The sequence below is a fragment of the Cyrtonyx montezumae genome, unplaced genomic scaffold (assembly GCF_038088225.1).
Source record: "Cyrtonyx montezumae isolate F1298 unplaced genomic scaffold, pur_monq_1.0 scaffold_25, whole genome shotgun sequence".
Taxonomy (NCBI): domain Eukaryota; kingdom Metazoa; phylum Chordata; class Aves; order Galliformes; family Odontophoridae; genus Cyrtonyx; species Cyrtonyx montezumae.
Window position 1 is genome coordinate 11,977,522 of NW_027071992.1, and position 17,471 is coordinate 11,994,992.

The following is a 17,471-nucleotide window of genomic DNA, read 5'->3' on the forward strand; positions in this document are numbered from 1 at the left end:
AGTACATAAAATCTCCTAAATGCAATAAGGATTCTGACACATTAAGGATATAGTCTAGTTAAGGCATGGTGCCGACCATCATCAGCCCTGCCTCCAGTATGGAGTCTACTTTGTCACGTGGGGCTGGCATTTGCTCACTTGGGATGCTCACATACTGCATTGGCTCTGGGGGAGGTGAGGAGCAACACTACCTCTGAGTCAGCACACAGAGACAAGGGCACTGGCAGAGGAAAATACCCTGAAGGCCATCAGAAGATGGACCACATACATAGAACTTATCCTTTATTTCAGTGTGCATGGCCTGCACTGATGCTCGAAAGAGTGCAATTTTTGAATGCATTTCCACCTAATATCTTCCCACACAGCTTTTGATGAAAATAGGATGCTTATCTGTTTATATCATTATTTTTCATGGTTATGATTAGTACCTGAAGAGCCTTACTATTCAGAAAACATTGTCTTTGGCTTTTTAAATTATATATGTAATTTATACAGTAATTAGAACAAACAACAAAAAAAGACAAAACAAACTAGTCTCTTCCATTTTTTCCCATGATATTTGCTTATCAGATCTGCATGAAGCTGGCACAAAAGTCAGTAAACAATAATCCAAAAAATATCTGTCCAATGATCTCCAGAACACAGAAATGGCATGAGAGTACTTCTACCTGGAGCTTTAACCTTCATTCACAGCTCAACCTTCACAGGATGCTGCAAGCACCATGGACAAGAATAAGAAGTGTTGAATCAGGGTGCTTGTGAGCCCCAGCTTGGAGGGGGACTCTTTCTCCAGTTGCCCACCACAGACTGCCCCCAGTATACAGCATTAATGACAAAATGGTGGCTCTACTCACTGAACGTTCGGACGATATCACTTGGCATGCTGGCAGGGCTGGATCCATAGGAGTTTGCTGCTCGAACTGCAAACTGATACTTAGTATTCGGGAGAAGACCCTTGAGCACCATAGACTCCATCTGGATCTGCTCTCTTATTACTGTCCAATTGCTGTCAAGGTCTGGCCTTCAGGGAAAAAAAAAAAAAAAAAAAAAAAAAAAAAGGATGATAAGTAAATAAAGCTGGCTGTATAAATTAACTGCCTTTAAACTTCCCAGGGAAATACATAAAATAAATGAGATACAAGCCTGTAGAATCACACTGAAATCCTTTATTCTTAAGTGGCCATACTATAAAATCATTTCTTAGCCTGTGACATGGAAAGATTGCAGCGCACAGAAATAAAAAAATATATTCTGATTTTGCTGATAAATCCAAGGAGGTGGTTTATTGGACAGTTTGAAAATCAGCTTCTGCTGGTTCATTTTTGTGGATTTGGAGCCCATGGTTTTCAAAAGTAGGTACACCACCAGCAGGTCTCCTTGGCTGCATAATGAAATTCTGTGCAATAGAGGAAAGATTCTGATTTATTTCTAAGAGCTGTGCTCTAACGCTGCTGAGACCACCCTTGAAACATGGAAAAGCATTAGCAGAATGAGAATCTAACATTTAATTTCCCAGGCAATTAGGTTAATCTACCTCACACTGGAAAATCTGGATTCAAACACTTCTCCCTACAAATAACAAAAGAACTGAACAATAATGCAGAAAACACAGCCTTTGCAAAAATATTTTCATAGCCCTTGGGCCATGCCTAGATAGGTCTTGACTTGCACTGGAAACCAGTGGCCAATAAATGTCTACTCTGTATGCATTACAATCCTGCTGAAATCAGTACAACCACTCACATAGTCTCATCACCATTGCAGGAAATCTAGAAATGCTTACTTTCGGCTGCAAATTGATATGTGAAAGGCAAGGCCTGCTTCAAACACTTTGAGAGAACATTCTAAAGCTTTCACACCATTTCTGCTCTCACTAAAGGAAGTCATGTCGAAAATTGATTGAGAAGGTAAATGAGTGTATACAAAATCAAAACATGAACATTAAATCCACAACATGCAAAATATTTCAATTGAAGCCTATGAAGGTAAAATAGGGAAAGAAATGACCTTCCTGAGAAAATTATTCTAGTGCCTGTTTCTAAAATGTCCTTGTGCTATTTATTACAGGAAATAACCTCCAAGTGCTCCCTGAATCTACTGATGTTTACATAGGACTAGCAGCAAATGTCTCCAACAGCTTTCCAGTGAATATTTTAACACAAGGCAGGCATTTTGCATTTGTTTATTTGCAGCTGGAAGGAAATGCCAAAGTTAACGTATGTTTCACTTTATCAGTCAATACAAGATTATTGATCACTGAGGCTTCACGTTGAGCCAGCAGGGCAAGTGTACTGATAAAGCTATAGTTCCCAGCTGCCTGACTCCTACGCAGTGGCACACAGGATGCAAATATTTTACTGTCTCACTAAAAATAAACCTAAAATAAGATAAATGTGCAAGATGCAATGATGACTAAACAGACCATCCTCAGTCACTCTGCATCACCATTTCCTGGTAGACAGGAGGGCATTTTTGTTGGCCTCTCTGTCACTGTTTCCCTTTTATAAGCTTTTGATGCCCAGGCCAAACTGAAAACTTTTAAAGTCTGTTCCAAATGAAAGCTGTTAACATCACTTCCGTCCACATGCTCACTTTGTAGCATGCTCTCGGTTTTCCTACACACATCTTTTTTTTTGCTCTAATTGCAACACAAAGAATTCCTGATCATTAAAAATGGCCTTAAAGCCACTTTGTAACGCAGCCTGCCAACATCAGTGCCCAAATGGGAAGAACCCAAAAGAGATATTATTCCCTACAGAAACAGAGGAGAAAATGTCACAACTCCACAAGCCGCAGGCTAGTCTTTGACTTCACTCTCCCTCACAAGACTTCCTTCTACAGAAATGAATAACAGAGGAAATGCCTGCAAATGTGTAAGTAACTGCAGCTGAAGGAGAGGGAAAAAGAGAGATTTATCGCTCGAACTTTGCTATTTCTCCAGAACATTCCCTGTGTGAACAAATCGGTACAAGACAAAATGGCAAACAGATGGGGAGAGGAACACAATGAACTCATACACTCAGGGCAGCCAATTCCTGCGTTTTCTAAGCTTGGAACATTTTGCTGAATTTTGCTTCAAGTCAGCTTTACACTAGAAGAGCTCATCTTGATGCCACTTTCCTCACCTTCTCACAGAGATACCTCCCCTCCCCTGGACCAGCAGAGGTTTGCCTCTGGCCAGGATCTTGCAGGGTTGCTTCAGGGGATGTCTCTGTGCATGAGGCATTTTCTGCTCTCAAAGTACAGCTGTGCATCTCCACACAGAAACATGATGCAGTAAGAATCTGGCCAGTGACAGAGTGCTTTAAAAATAATAAACTTATGGGTAAAGTCAATATGACTAAACAGATACAGACTGAGTGCAGAACTCTGCCCTAGCTATGCCCCAGAACATTTGGATTTTTGCTCTGCATTGTCGTGTGGAGAATCGTTCATCACAGAAGAGAATTATTTCCAATGTGGAGAAAAGCAATTGTATACTCATTTGAGCTTACTTTTAAAAATCAACTTAAAATGATTCAAGAGTGAGCGCTTACTGATATCAGTTTTACAAGGTTTTTGACTGCTTACTTGTGCCACATTTCTATTCATGACAAGTACCATGTTCAACAAACAAAAAGTTTTTTTAAGATATACCTACAAAAAATAAATGCATACAATACATTCTTATTTGGTATGGAAAATGTTCAAAGCAGGAAATAATGCACCACAGGATATTATTTTTAGTAATTATTCATCTTAGTTGTGACAGTTTCTATAAATTACCCTAACCAATATACCAGGTCAATTGAGGAAAAGAAAAAAATAGAGAATTTTCTAGCCTTATTCTTCTGTAAAATGTTACACTGATCTTAACATCATTAAACATTTCCATCTTAATTTCTACATCTACTATTTTGCTTTCTTCATTCATTATCTTTTCAGGTATTTAATCCTTTCAGATTGTGAGATAAGAGTAAAGCTAGAGTATCTGTTTCAGGCATTAACCAGGAGAATTGTAAAAAAGGCCCAAATTCAGACCTCAAGAAGGAGACAGCAGGTTATCCCTGGTTCTGATGACATTCTGGCAAGTGAAAGGAATTAATGTATTAAATATCCATGAGTTTTCAACACCCAACATCACAATTGAGTAAATAAAAAGATTTTTCCTTCATCTCAGTCTCTCAGCATGATTCTTATAGGGTGAAAGTAATATAATGTTGGTTCTGAGGGGACTGAAATGACGCAAACCATGTTATAGTTTCTAGAGGCTTTGCTGCCCACAAGAAAAATTACAGATATGCATCATTAATTTTGCAAAAAAACTCAGTGTAACATCTGAACTGTATTTCTTAAACACAAGAGGATATAATTCTAAATTTGTTTGCACTGTTTTGTTTTGGTTTTTCATTGGTTTAATTTAAACTGCTTTTACTTATGTTAATGCTATTCACAGTAGTTAAAACTACACACAGCAAGAGACAATGAAACTTAAAGTTAAATCTTTATTTCTAACTACATTAGAGCTTATGGCTCATTGAACATTTTCCAAATACATACTCAGGCCTCCAAGTCTAAGAAAGCATAATCCCACATTTAACAAGTACACTTTAAAAGTCAAACTAAACAGTATAATCAAAACACCGTGCTGTTAGCAAATTCTTTCCCAAAGTCTAAAAACAACAAAACACTGAAATTTCAGTATCTCATATGTCTTGACTTAAATGGTGAAGGCAATTTTCTGCTCTCCATTTGAACAAATACATTCAAAGGTGAGCTTTCAACACATCAAGTGGAAATGATGATGCCCACTTCTTCCATTAGAGAGGCCCTGGTTCTGTGAAGATGTGTAGTGATCTTTCTGGTAAAAAAAACACAGGTGACAGATGTACTGTCAACCAGAACCCAATGAAATCCCTTTCCTATCTACTAGATGAGTGTTAAGAGATTAAAAAGAGAGATAAATGATCAGAAAATGATTATGTTGTAAAAATAGATACCAGAAAAAATAAACAGTAATTCCATAGCAGTTTAAATGATGGCCATAATGCACCTTCAGCCCTCATGTCTGCATCCCAGTGAAATGAATATTGGATGTTCTCCCAGTGAATATGAAGCGTTTTGGTTCATTTAATACAACGTACCACGTAAGTTCACTAGTGTGTTTTCAGCTTGGGAGTTTTTCACATTGTATCAGTATCTTCTAGATTGTAATCACACTTAAAGTACTGAAAACCAATGTTTTTTTCCTGTTTGCGTTTACAACAATAAATCTTTTTTAAAATGAGTGTTTTTCGGAAGAATTTCTGACCTTTATAGCTTAACACATATAAAGAAACAATTCTTCTTATGCAGAAACCTCAACCAAAACTTGTCATAACATGTTTGTTCAAAGGGTTAAACTTCCAAAGGTTGCATTTTGCACACACTGTAAGGATAAAGAGGGACAAGCACATGAAGATAGAAAAGACCTGAATACAGATGTTAGAATGCACAAGTATATGGACAGCCAGGTACAGATACTTGTTTGTGTGTGCATACACAAACACCTGCTCCTGACCTTTTACATGCATCTTATAAAGCTAGCAGCTTTTCACAGATTAGATCTATTACTAGAAAATTTAAAGAGTTCAATATAAAAGCAAAAGTAAAAAAACGGCACAGAACACCCACAACTAAGAGAAAAGTCAACTGTTTGTGGACACTTGATCAGAGCTGGGATAAAACAACAAATCTGAGTCCTGCAACTCAAGACTCTAAATACTCATGTCAGTTAAAACAAATCTACAAAATGAGTCTGCAGTCACTGGGTTTTTCCCTATAGCAGTCAAAGGCACATTTGCTCAGGGTGACCACTCTGACACAAACTCTTCTCTCAGTGTGACTGAAGAAGTTGATGACAAAGGAAGCTTAAAACTTAATTTACCCAGGCTTCTATTAGAGGAAACAGATTAAACTAGATGTTTTTCTTGTTTCATCAAAAGGTAGGACTTACCCGTGATTTTATATTGATTTTGATTACTTCTAGACTTGTCTTTAAATTTTCATGGTGATTCAACAAATATTGAGAGTGAAACTTAGCATACTATATGCAGTAATAAATAAATAATAAGAAGAATCTATCATCAGTTTGATAGCGCAGTTTAAGAAGAGAAACCTATAGCACACCTCCACAGAAATTCAGTTTCCACTGACAGACTTGCCTGATAAATTCCACCATGTAGTACTGTATGGGAGAGCTTCCTTCACTGGCCCCAGGCTTCCAGGATAATGCAACTTCAGAATCAGAAACAACAACAATCTGGGGCTGATAGGGTGGTGCAGGGGGCATGCAGTTATCTGTGCCAAAGAAATGTAGAACAGCATTAGAGAAGTGGACATACTTAAATGTACAGTAGGCCAAATTCACAGACTTAGGAATCAAATCTATAGGCTTCTTTTTCCCTTACTGCCCCTCTAAAACTCCACATTTGTGGAAAAACAGTATTGCAATGCTGCACGTGACTGAGACTTAGGTGTAAGTGACCTGCTGTGGGACAGATGTGCTAGTGCTACTGTTAAACGAAACCTTACTTTGAATGGTCTAGCAGAAACTTATTAGAGATTCATAACATCAGATGGCTATGAGTCATCTAAATTGGAGAACACCTTCAAGATCATGATTTCCAGTCACCAACCTGACCTACCAAGTCCCATCACCAAGCTGTGTTTCCCAGTGGCTACTTCAACATGGCTCTTAAATACCTCTGGGGATGGGGACATGCTTCTCATCACTTTGCTATCACAGCTCATCTTGCCCCCTGATCACTCACTGCTCTTTAGGCAAACTGAGAGTCTCATGCAGTCTGCATTTACCTGCAAGCTGACTCTGCCCTGACAGCTTTTCAATAGAAAGCAGAGTTTACCTTGGGATAAGGTTGTGACGTCTCTGGGCATGCTTGGTCGTCCCTTCCCTGCCCAGCCATAGGCACCAACACTAACGCGATGTGGGGTGCCAGGTTTCAAATCTCCAATAACAACTTCCTATCAGAGTCAAGAGAAAAGACAAAAAAAAAATGTTAAGAAAGCACAACAACTCACAACAACTCACAACTGCAAGAGTCAGTGGGATCTGATACGATGTTTTCCATGCAGCCTCCTGGGAGGATTGCTGCCTTCCAGCCCTGCTCAGAAATTAAAAGCCAAAGGTCACCATGTGCTTCCTCTCAAGCTGCAGTTCCACCCCTGGGGAATCCATTGGGCTGATCTGGACCCACTTCTCAGCATAACTCTCAGGGATGTTTGTGTCCTCTGACATGCTTTCACTGATCAAGCTGAAGTCACGTACTATTCTCTCCCTTGAGCTGATTGCTGGCCTTTGTTATCAGTGTGGTGCATTTTTCATTTTTTTATTTTTTATTTTTTAAATCGAAACCATGGGACCATAGCTTCTGAAAATAAAGCAGTTTAAAGCCGTGTGAACTAACCATCTTGAATTTCTCATAGAGCAGAGCCCAGTCTCACTGCCTCTCATGATATTTCTTGCTGGCTGACCTCTTCAAGCTGCCAGCCTTGACCACTTCCTTTTTTTGTCCTTCTGCCATAAACACAGAAAGACTAACCCACAAACAGCTATCACGTGGAAGGCATTGCTGTCCTCCACAGAAAGATCTGCAGAATGTTTTCCAGAGAAGCCTGCTAAAATCTTCCAGAAAGTAGCTAATGTTATCAAAAAATGCATGTTTAAAAATACTCATATAAAAATTCAGAGTTCTTCATATGTAGCCTCTCTGTAGATGAAAAGCCTAGATTTATCAATTTTGACAGCATACACAAGTAAACAGTTTCTATGCCACAGACTGCTTTGCTGTGAAGAAAATGCAGTTAAAGAAAATTGTTGTACAGAGATATTTTTTTGGTTATCATTTTCTGATATTAAAAACATTATTCACAGAGCATGTGGAAATGTAGAGATCTCCTTTCACTTTAAGCTTGAACAGACTTTAAATCTGCATTTCCAGTTGCTGTAAAATAGTAAACAATACTAAAATTTTACTATCTGCTAAATGTGCTCACAATGGCCTTTTGGACAAACTTTCCCTTTCTGCTCTTTGGGGAACATATTTCATTAAGCAACATCATTAAGCAACACCCTGCCATCTGTCATTTCACTACCCATGGTTTTGGAGCTCCATCACTGATTTCATATTAACAAAAACTGCCTGAACATTATCCTGTTTTTCCATCCTTCACTCTTGATCTGCTTGAGTGATTTGGATTCATCTGCGAGAGATGACTACAATTCTGAAAAAGTAACTTCCCAGAGAGAATTCGTGAGGACATTCAAATGAAAATATTTATCTATTTAGCTGAAGTGACTGTGATCTTTCCAAATGTGATCTGAAATGAAAGCCACTGAAAATCCATCACCTCCACCCATAAGCTTCCACCACTCTATTGATCTTGTCATTTATGCTGTGCATCTGTATTTAAACTGTGTGCACTTGTTCCTGAAAGCATCTTATAATAAAAAAATCCTCCATTATGTGTCTGATTCACTGGTCACTTTCACACTATTCAAGAACTTGGCCTCAGCAAATGGTGAGATTCTTATATATTTGCCTCTTAACTATTGCTTCTCAAGTCAAGTCTGCAAACTAAACTATACAGAACTCACCTCATTGACAGCAAGGCCAACCAAAATCCAAGTCCTACTGAGTTATTTAGGTTCAATGCGTTCATTCCCAAAACTTCAGTAAACTGCTCTCTACCACTTTTATTTAGGAGAAGGGTCTTAAAATCAAGTTTGTTGCATCTCAGAGGAGACAGCAGCCTCACAGACAGGGAATTCAGGGGCTGTACTGAAAGACCAGCTCACAATTATTGTATTTCATCCCTTCATTCTTTCCAAACCGCTCCTGTATTTTGAAGCATGGTACACAAAATTGAACACTTCACTCCTGATGAAACTTAACTAACATCAACTGCAGTTTCTTGTCTTAGAAGACACTCTTACTAAAACCCTGCAGCATGACAACTGGCAGTTTCACTATAATCTCATATTCTTCAACAATGTGAAGCAATGTGATGCTTTTTCTGCAGTATGGGAATCAGTTGCAGACAGGGATTGTGTCCCTCCCTGCCTTGTGCTCCCTCCATCTGTGCTGAGTCTTTCTGTGAGGCTGCACTCGAAGTTGCTTCACAGAAACCCAGATTAGAAATTATTTTCCAAATAAAATCAAATTTCCATTTTGTTTGGTTTTAGTATGAAGAAAACGAACCAACATCAAATAGACAAAAGCCACATGGATTGCGGTATCGCTGAAGAAGCAGAGCTGGTTGTGATGCCATTTGGTCCTCTTACCAATCTTCCCCTGGTCTCAGCTGCTCACTCTCCATTTTGTACCCGTGTGTTTGGAGATCTGGTAGGGAGCACTGTTGTTCTCTACCTTTCTATGCCTGACATAATATACTCCCACTTCTAAAGCACGCTAATTGTTATTGCTTTTATATATACATATATACGTGTGTGCGTGCACAACTTCATGAATAGAGCAAAGCCTTAGTAAATGGTACTGCCTCAGCACTTCTGCAGGCTGCAGAATACAAGATACTATCCACTTTGCTCATGCAAAGGCACATGGACACATGCACAGGAAGAGCTGATCTCGCCATGACAGTCTTGCGAGGTCCAGAGAAGCTTCTGAGAAGGCAGCAAATCATACCCACACCAGCAAAGGAGGCTTAGTGATGGAAACATAAATTATGCAGACTTAACCACAAAGCTCTTGCAGATTTCTGTTGCGTTTGGTATGAATATAACAGAAAATATTTCAGCAAGAACACCACTTCCTGGGGATTAATGACAGCTGGGAGCTGATTAATCCCAGTCAGTCACATTCTCCACATGTACCCCTCACAAGTGTTATTTTTATCAACCAGAAAACAGGGCCCAGCCTTAGACTTGAACTCTGAAATGCTGCAATCCAAACTTGGGACTGAATCAGAGAGCCCTGTCTCAGGCGTGTCCTGAGATTTCAGTCTGGACAGCCTCCTCTTAGCCCAGCCTCTCCTAGTTAAGACAGTGCCAGGCCCACTGATTTCACTGGATTTCTCCATTTTTGAACAAATCTCATTAAAAAAAAAAAAAAAAAAGCAGGAGTCTGTTGATGTTAAACGCTGAAATCCCTGCCTTTATCCTACCCAGAGCCAAGCACCTCCTGCTTGCTTCCTCCTTCACAATAAGATCAGTCTGTTTACTGCTCATAGGAAGCAGAATTGACAGGGCTGGAAATAATTAATGTGAATAGCTCACCATCTGTAAATTCATTTCAGAACTATTTTATAAGAACTGTTGTTCTCCCAGTTCTCCTCATTGACATCAGCACTGCTGTCCTCCCCATCTCCGCCTCCCCTCCCACTGTTGGGCTTCTGTCCTTCCCATCACTGTGTGTCTGCAAGCCTCTCTGTCCTGGTCTCCTCTAAATCTTCACCACCTGAATATAGCTGACGTCTTCTTACACAAGCAAAACATCCACAAACACTTCAGGAGACTGAATGGAAAATGTATCCATCATTAAAAATGGAACTGCTATACCCACGCATACATTCCCCTTCTTTACCTCTGTATTTTGAGCTTTAGTCACTACTTTTCTGACTACAAAAGATCCTGTCTAGGTGCTAATTAGAACCAACGTTTAAGACCAATGAGGAGATATTTCTGAGGTGAATCTATGAAAAGCTCAGATCAGAAAAGTTCAGTCATTTTAAATCACAGCTGTGTCTGAGCTTCATGTGAAGCAATACTTACAAAAATTGCTTGTCCTTCAAGTTGACCCTGGAAGAAATCAAAATAGAATTTGTTAATGAAGTAACACACTAAAAAGTGATGGTAAATACACATAAATAATGGGTCGGCAAAGCAGAACAAGGTCAGTGTTGCATCATACAGTATTATTTGAGTCTGTTATTCACCTGTGTGAATACAGGGATACAGATTATTTTCCCAGGGAGTAAGAATTACTGTTTCCAGGATGAAGACAATAAAAATGTGTTGTTTGATTTTTGTTGGCACTACCAGCAAGAATGCTATTTGATGGGCTGAAAAAACTAAGTGGGAAATACTGAGATGATAAAGACGAGAAGGGAGAAAATAATGTGTCAATAAATAAATAAACGTATCATGGCAATGAGATACATTCATTCACCATGATCCCAGAAACCTACAGGAGTTAGAGCCAAAACTGAGTGACTGCTGGAAATACGAGCAATTCTCAACCCAATGCTTCCTACAGGGAAGGCTGCTGAGCACTTCCCAGCCAGAGAGTCGCAGTGAATGCATGTTATGGAACAGTAGACGGGGAAGCTAAGAGAGGTGAGGAAATAAGTAAGAAAGAAAATGAGTAGGAGAGACAGGAAGAACAAATCAAATTGTAAATAAGGGACAAAAAATTAAGATCCTGCAGTGCCTCGTGTGCACATACAGGGTTTTAAATCCTGTGCTGGTAGTGTTGCTGTCTCAGGGACAGATTCTGCTCTTTACAGAGGGCATTGTGGAAGTGTCCCCTCGCTGCATCTGACCCAAGATTCCACTTCATTTTCTGCCTGAGCCAAAGCCTGAAAATCACTGCTTCTGCCTTGCTGAACTCAAAGACCAAGTTTCCTCCCACTGAGGGAATGCTAGCGTGTTTCATAACATCTTTTTAAAAGCAGACCGCATTAAAACCATCCAGAAGCACAGAGGGGTCCTCTTCATCTCAGCACTAATTGCATCAGAAAAGGATGGACAGTACTCCTTTGTGAATGGAAATGGAAGGAGAAATTGGGCAAAGAAAGTGGAGGGAAAAGTATATAGAGGGCAGATAAGAGGAGAAACAGAACAAAAGGAAAGGGGAAAAATAGGAATCAATGAGAAAAAGAAGTGCTTCTAAGAACCAAAAAGATGAAAGCTGAGAAATCTCCTATCGGCTGGACTTGCACAAATGCAACGAAACAGTACAATTAATCTTTAAATTCCATACTTCGGGAGGCAACAGTCTCGCAAAGAGATAAAAAAACATTGAAAACTACTTGTCTCCTTTAACTTGTGCACTCATCTGTGCCAGACACTGCAATATACACACACTGATATTCAGGTTCATTGCTGCACAAATCCCCTTCCCCACATGAAAGTGCTCATTTGAACTTAAAAGTTTTCTTTCCATAGGCACCAAAGGTCAGTACTAGTAAGATACCAACAACTTCCAAAACTTCATGTAATAAGCTAGCCAGACAATGAGGAGAAAATTCTACCAGACAATGAGGAGAAAATTCTACCAGAGTGGATTAATGAAAAGCTTTGTGATTTCTTGTTTGCTCAATGCCCAGAGCAGATCTGGGGCTCTGATCCTCCATGTAGTTCACAACAAGGGAGCTGCAAGTACCCACTTGGATGCCCCACTCTTCTGCTCTGACTGCTGATGAACAGAAACACTCACCATGCTTAGCATATCCAGGCTCAGAGGAACATCGTGTGAGAGCTGCTTAACTGCTTTGTCACCTTCAACCTCTGAGTAGAAGACCTTGCAGAGAAGATACAGTTAAAGTGTTTAATGCAATAATGCAATGCTGCACAATTATTTAAAGACAATTGCAGTGTTACCACTTTCTGGACAGCAGTTAATTCTGTGATTCCCTACACTTCCAAAATCTATGAAAAGCTAACGATCTTTAACATTACTTTCGTATTTGCTAGAAATTGTCAGCATGACCAAAGGGCCACCATCTTAGAGAGTTTATGCTCATTTAATGTCAAATTCTGTCCAGGTTTCAGTGCACACTTGAGCTGTCTTGAATTGTGAATGATTTGGCAATGATAAGTTTGGACAGCAGTGGATTTGTGGGACTGATCCGCACAAGTCAGGAGTTTCACTTCATATAAAGGAGATATTATGTGATTATGTCACTATCAAAATTGCTGTGTCATAGATGTCTTCCTTCATGTCTGTTGCTGCTTAAAGGTGACTAATGAACCAGAGAGAATTTGATTTCGTATACACAGAGACACTGAGATGCCAGAGGGTCAAAAGCTAACATAAAGAAAAGAGGGTTAGCATACAGCGCAATTAACACTGGGCTTGTCACTGCTTTAATTATTAGATTATGCATGAGCTCAAAAGTTAAAAATAAACTGAGAAGTGAATATTTCATCTACTAAGTGAGTAATGAAAAATACAGTTTGTGAACTTCTGTACATAAAATACAGTTACATGAACTTCTGTAACTGCTTTTAAGAATACTGTGACTTACAGAACCATCACTTAAACTGGCAGAATTTGAAGACAGTCAATGTCCCTTTTTTGGAACTGACACCCAAACTATTAGCAATACTCCTACACTCACCTCTCCAGTGACTTGCACAGTTCTGTGTGCTGTGTAATGAGCACCTTTTTAACTACACAAACAACTCTGTAATTGGATTGGTGTCATATACATATGAAAAAACAAGTTTCCAGGAACTGTCTCACTCTTTTAGTGTGTGTTAATAATAAGGGTAGTAATGTATGTTTTGCATAAAATTGAGCATTGCATTCTGTTCGATTGCACTAGAAAATCTGAATCCTTCCATTGACAACAGTAATAAAAAGAAAAAAAAGTTCCTTTTTTTTTTTTGTGGTAATTTCTCTCTTATTATCTTCTGTTTGGCGACTGATTTTCATTGCTCTGGAACAGCAACTGAAGGAAAATCTAATGAACATCCCTTTTGTTGAGAAAGTAAGTGACAATTTGTACCCATTGTTTTTCTGTTTGCACACTCAAACAGTGCCTAGTTTAGGCTAGCTGCTCTGTTACGCCCAGTGTGCAGAGGGCAGCTGGGGGAGGGTCTGAAGGCTCCAGAACTGCTGGCTGAAACAGGAAAACCAACAGCTTCTTTTAGAGACAATAGTAAAGAAGAGACAAAGAGGCAGGGTCTGTAATAGTGAGTGCTGCTACTGCTACAGTAGTCCTCAGGTTGGAGGTACAAACCCAAGGATCCAAACAGCCTGGAAATCACCACAGACCTGCTTTCATTTGCAGTGTAGTATCAACCTGCTCTGCTGTACTTTACTGCTTTATCAGCGGCAGAGAGCATTGAGATGCTTGCATGGAAACCACAAAAGAAGAGCAATCTGTACCCACTACAGGCCACTGGCATCCAACCCGAATTCCTATCATAGCTCCCTTTTAACATACCAACTGCTTGTTTCTTAAAAGTTACAGTTCCATCAGTTCAAGTCCCCTGTTCCCTGAGCACTTTCCTGTCAGTGGCATTACCTGTGGAGAGCAGACTCTTGCTTTGCTCTGTTGTGTGTGTGCACAGGTGTGAGGCTGCTCTCCACTAACAGCATAAGGAATCACTTACTGTATATCCTGTGATGGTGCTTGCGTGCTGCTTTGGCATCCTCCATTGCACACTGAAAGCTGTGCAGTTCAATGAGTCCAGCAGTATGTCTAGAGGAGGTCCCAGTCTATCTGCTTGAAACAAAAAGACATTATATAAGAATCCATAGGACAGAAAAACAATCACCTGGCATCAACTACAGATAATGAAGAGAGGTATGCTGCCTTCTTTAAAAATTTCTAGACGTGAACCACTACTTGTACGTCACAGATCATACAATCACAAAATCAGAGAATGGTTTGGGTTGGAAGGGATATTAAAGTCTACCCAGTTCCATCCTCATGCTCTAGGCAGGGCTGCCCTGCCCCTCACCAGTTCAGGATGCCCAGGGCCCCATCCAACCCAGCCTTGAGCGCTACTAGGAATAGGGCATCCACAGCTTCTCTGGGCAGCAGTGCCAGTGACTCACCACCCTCTGAGTAAAGAAGATCCTTGTAATATCTAATATAAATATCCCTTCTTTAAGTTTAAAAACATTGCCCCTTGTCCTGTCACAATCTGTCTGTATAGAAGTCAGTCTCCCTCCTGTTTATAAGCTCCTCTTAAGTACTAGAAGGCCTTTTGACTGGGTGTACCCTCTACCCCACTGCCCCAAGGCAGCAAGTAATGGGGGTCCAGGACTGAGGGAAGGGAAGAGTTCCCCTGTTTCTGCTAAGGAGCTTTTGCTCACCTCAGAACACCTCATGGACACCTCATACACCAGCCCTCATGTTCCCACATGTCCTGCTGGGTGGAATACTGAACCAAGACCAAACCATGCCCCATCCTCAGCCCTCTTCTGCTTTGGCACAGGCTGAGGAGCCTCTGTTGTGGGACACTAAGAGGTCTTCTGATGACCACCAACCTCTGATGCCTCAATCTCTCTGTCATCAGCTATAGATTGGATAGCCAATTGCTTAGGCAAGAAGACAAGTTTAACCTGATATGAAAAGCACAAGATGCTCCCAGTCCCTAGGCTATGATGGTGGGTTCACTTGTCTTGACAATACTTTCATATGGCTATACTGATCTCACAGGTTCTCTCCATTTCCTTCTCTTTCCACTGCACACTCTGGCCTTTCAGTACACTGACTAATTCAGCTGCTTTAAATAGGAAACACGAGAAGATCAGAAAACCTTGAGATCCATTTCTCTAGTAACATGTTAAGTGACTGTACTTTCTGCTTGAGAAAGGAGCAGGCAGAGACGCTTGTCTGCTGTGCAGCCGAAGCAAATGTGGTGCAACACAAACATCACCATCAAGGTATTTCTCAGAAAGTTCCCAGTTTTTCAAATACATACAGTTTCTTTGGTGGAATTGCCAGAAGTCTTTATCAATTAACTGAAGATTATTAGCTTAAAAAACAGTCAAATAATGCTGATTACTGGGTTCAGGGTGGGAAGAGCAAATTAAGAGGGTGCTGCAAACATGAAGCAGAGTAAGCCACAAAATAAAAAATGGTAAAACATCCCAGAGAAAGACAGCAGCAGCAGGGTGGCTTTCCTGGCTGAGAAGATGCTGATATTTGCTCAGAAGGCTCCATACCACTAATCTTGTGACCTAAGGCAGCGGCCTCCCAGACAGAGCTCCCTGACAGTGGGAACCATACAGTGCCACACTACACGCATTACGTTATCGGGATGAAGGGTTTTAACACAGACTCTCCTAACAGCTATCATTCATGCACTTGAAACTAAACTCGTGTAAGAAACAGCTGCAATAGAGAACTGATTCAAACGTTTTAATGGTAGATCCATGTTTTCAAAAGCAATGATTTTTACTTACATTTACTATGCCCATATGCATGAAAATTGTAATTATAGGCTAAGAAAACCTTTCTATCCCCAATAGTTCTAATAAAAAAAATCAAAAACAATCAAACTACTGTAAAGGTAATTTTTAGATGGGAAGCAAGCCTATATATGTTTCATCATTCCCACCAATATATTTGATTTAAGCCTGAATACAAAACTTAGCAGCTTACAATCTCTACAGAGTATCAACCAACATCAACATTTAAGAAGTTAAACCAAGAGCAGACCAGATAGTCTGGTCCTTTTCATGTTGACTCAGTATTTTCCCTTTGATATGAAAAGTTGTTTTACAGTTTTTAACCTGAATGAACAAGTAGGACCAGGTTAACATTTGATTAACCATCAATGACTCCTTGTTTTCAAGGTTTTTTTACCCATATATTACTTCACTACAGAAAATCCATGAACGTGTTGGTACAATCATGAAAGGGTAAATATAAATGAAGCTTAAGAGAGCCATGCCTCTTTCCCTGTTCATTCCTTACACCTGAAGCTTTCATTGCTCTTACTAAAAAATAAATCCCAAGGACTCCAAATGGTAATGTTCTGGGCAAAGCTGCACAAGAACTTCAACAACTGGGACCTCACCAAGAGATTTTATTTTACTATTGAAACTATAAAGGGAAAGAAAAAACAACAACCAAATAAACAAACAATACTCCTTCAGGAAAAGGCACAAACCAGTTGTATGTTACTGTTTACATCTTCTACATGCCCCAAGGATCTTGCTTGTCAGTAAATCCTGAAAACTAACATGCTCTTTAGCATCTCCAAGAATGACTTCGAGTTGGAAGGAACATTAAAGATTGTCTAGTTCCAGACCCCTGCCTTGAACAGTCTCCAGCCACTGGATCAGTCTGCCCAGGATCCCATCCAACCTAGCCTACAGCACCTTCATGGAGAAGTTCTTGTGGATGTAATAAGACAGTGTTCCATTTGTATGATAAAGAGGGGAAACATGCTTAGCATTCTGCCTACATGAACTGTCCTTTTTTCACTATGATGATCTAAGCAGAACTAATGGAATCATTCAAAACAGCTGCAGTCCACACTAGCAGGGTCTTACTCTACAGATCCAAGCCTTCAGCCAGGACTCTGGTCTCTGTCCCAGTCCTTCCCATTTCTCAAGCAGCAAATCTGTGAGCTGCAGCCTCCCTCAACAACTCCCCAGAGATACGGTCAGTGTCTTCCTTCCCCTGCTTCCAGGGAATGGATGTGGAGCACAGCATGTCCTGAACAGACAACCACAGCCAGCACTTTGGGCAGTGGAGTCGAGCAGCCCACAGACATTTAAGCTTGC

General features: G+C 40.1%; 2 protein-coding genes across 5 annotated transcripts in view; one reads left to right on the plus strand and one right to left on the minus strand.

Moving 5' to 3' along the window:
* LOC136050809 (leukemia inhibitory factor receptor-like) overlaps positions 1-17,471 on the plus strand; it is a 177,837-nt gene that overhangs the window by 107,352 nt on the left and 53,014 nt on the right. The window lies entirely within an intron of this gene.
* EGFLAM (EGF like, fibronectin type III and laminin G domains) overlaps positions 1-17,471 on the minus strand; it is a 75,865-nt gene that overhangs the window by 38,549 nt on the left and 19,845 nt on the right. Inside the window, exons 2-7 of one of the 2 annotated variants that reach the window (XM_065739930.1) lie at positions 14,339-14,448; positions 12,435-12,518; positions 10,769-10,795; positions 6,885-7,002; positions 6,183-6,318; positions 855-1,021 (exon numbers count right to left, since the gene is read on the minus strand). In XM_065739930.1, the coding sequence (XP_065596002.1) occupies positions 855-1,021; positions 6,183-6,318; positions 6,885-7,002; positions 10,769-10,795; positions 12,435-12,518; positions 14,339-14,448 (642 nt within the window). Of the gene's footprint in view, positions 1-854; positions 1,022-6,182; positions 6,319-6,884; positions 7,003-10,768; positions 10,796-12,434; positions 12,519-14,338; positions 14,452-17,471 lie in introns of both variants that reach the window. The other variant, XM_065739929.1, reaches the window with a different exon arrangement.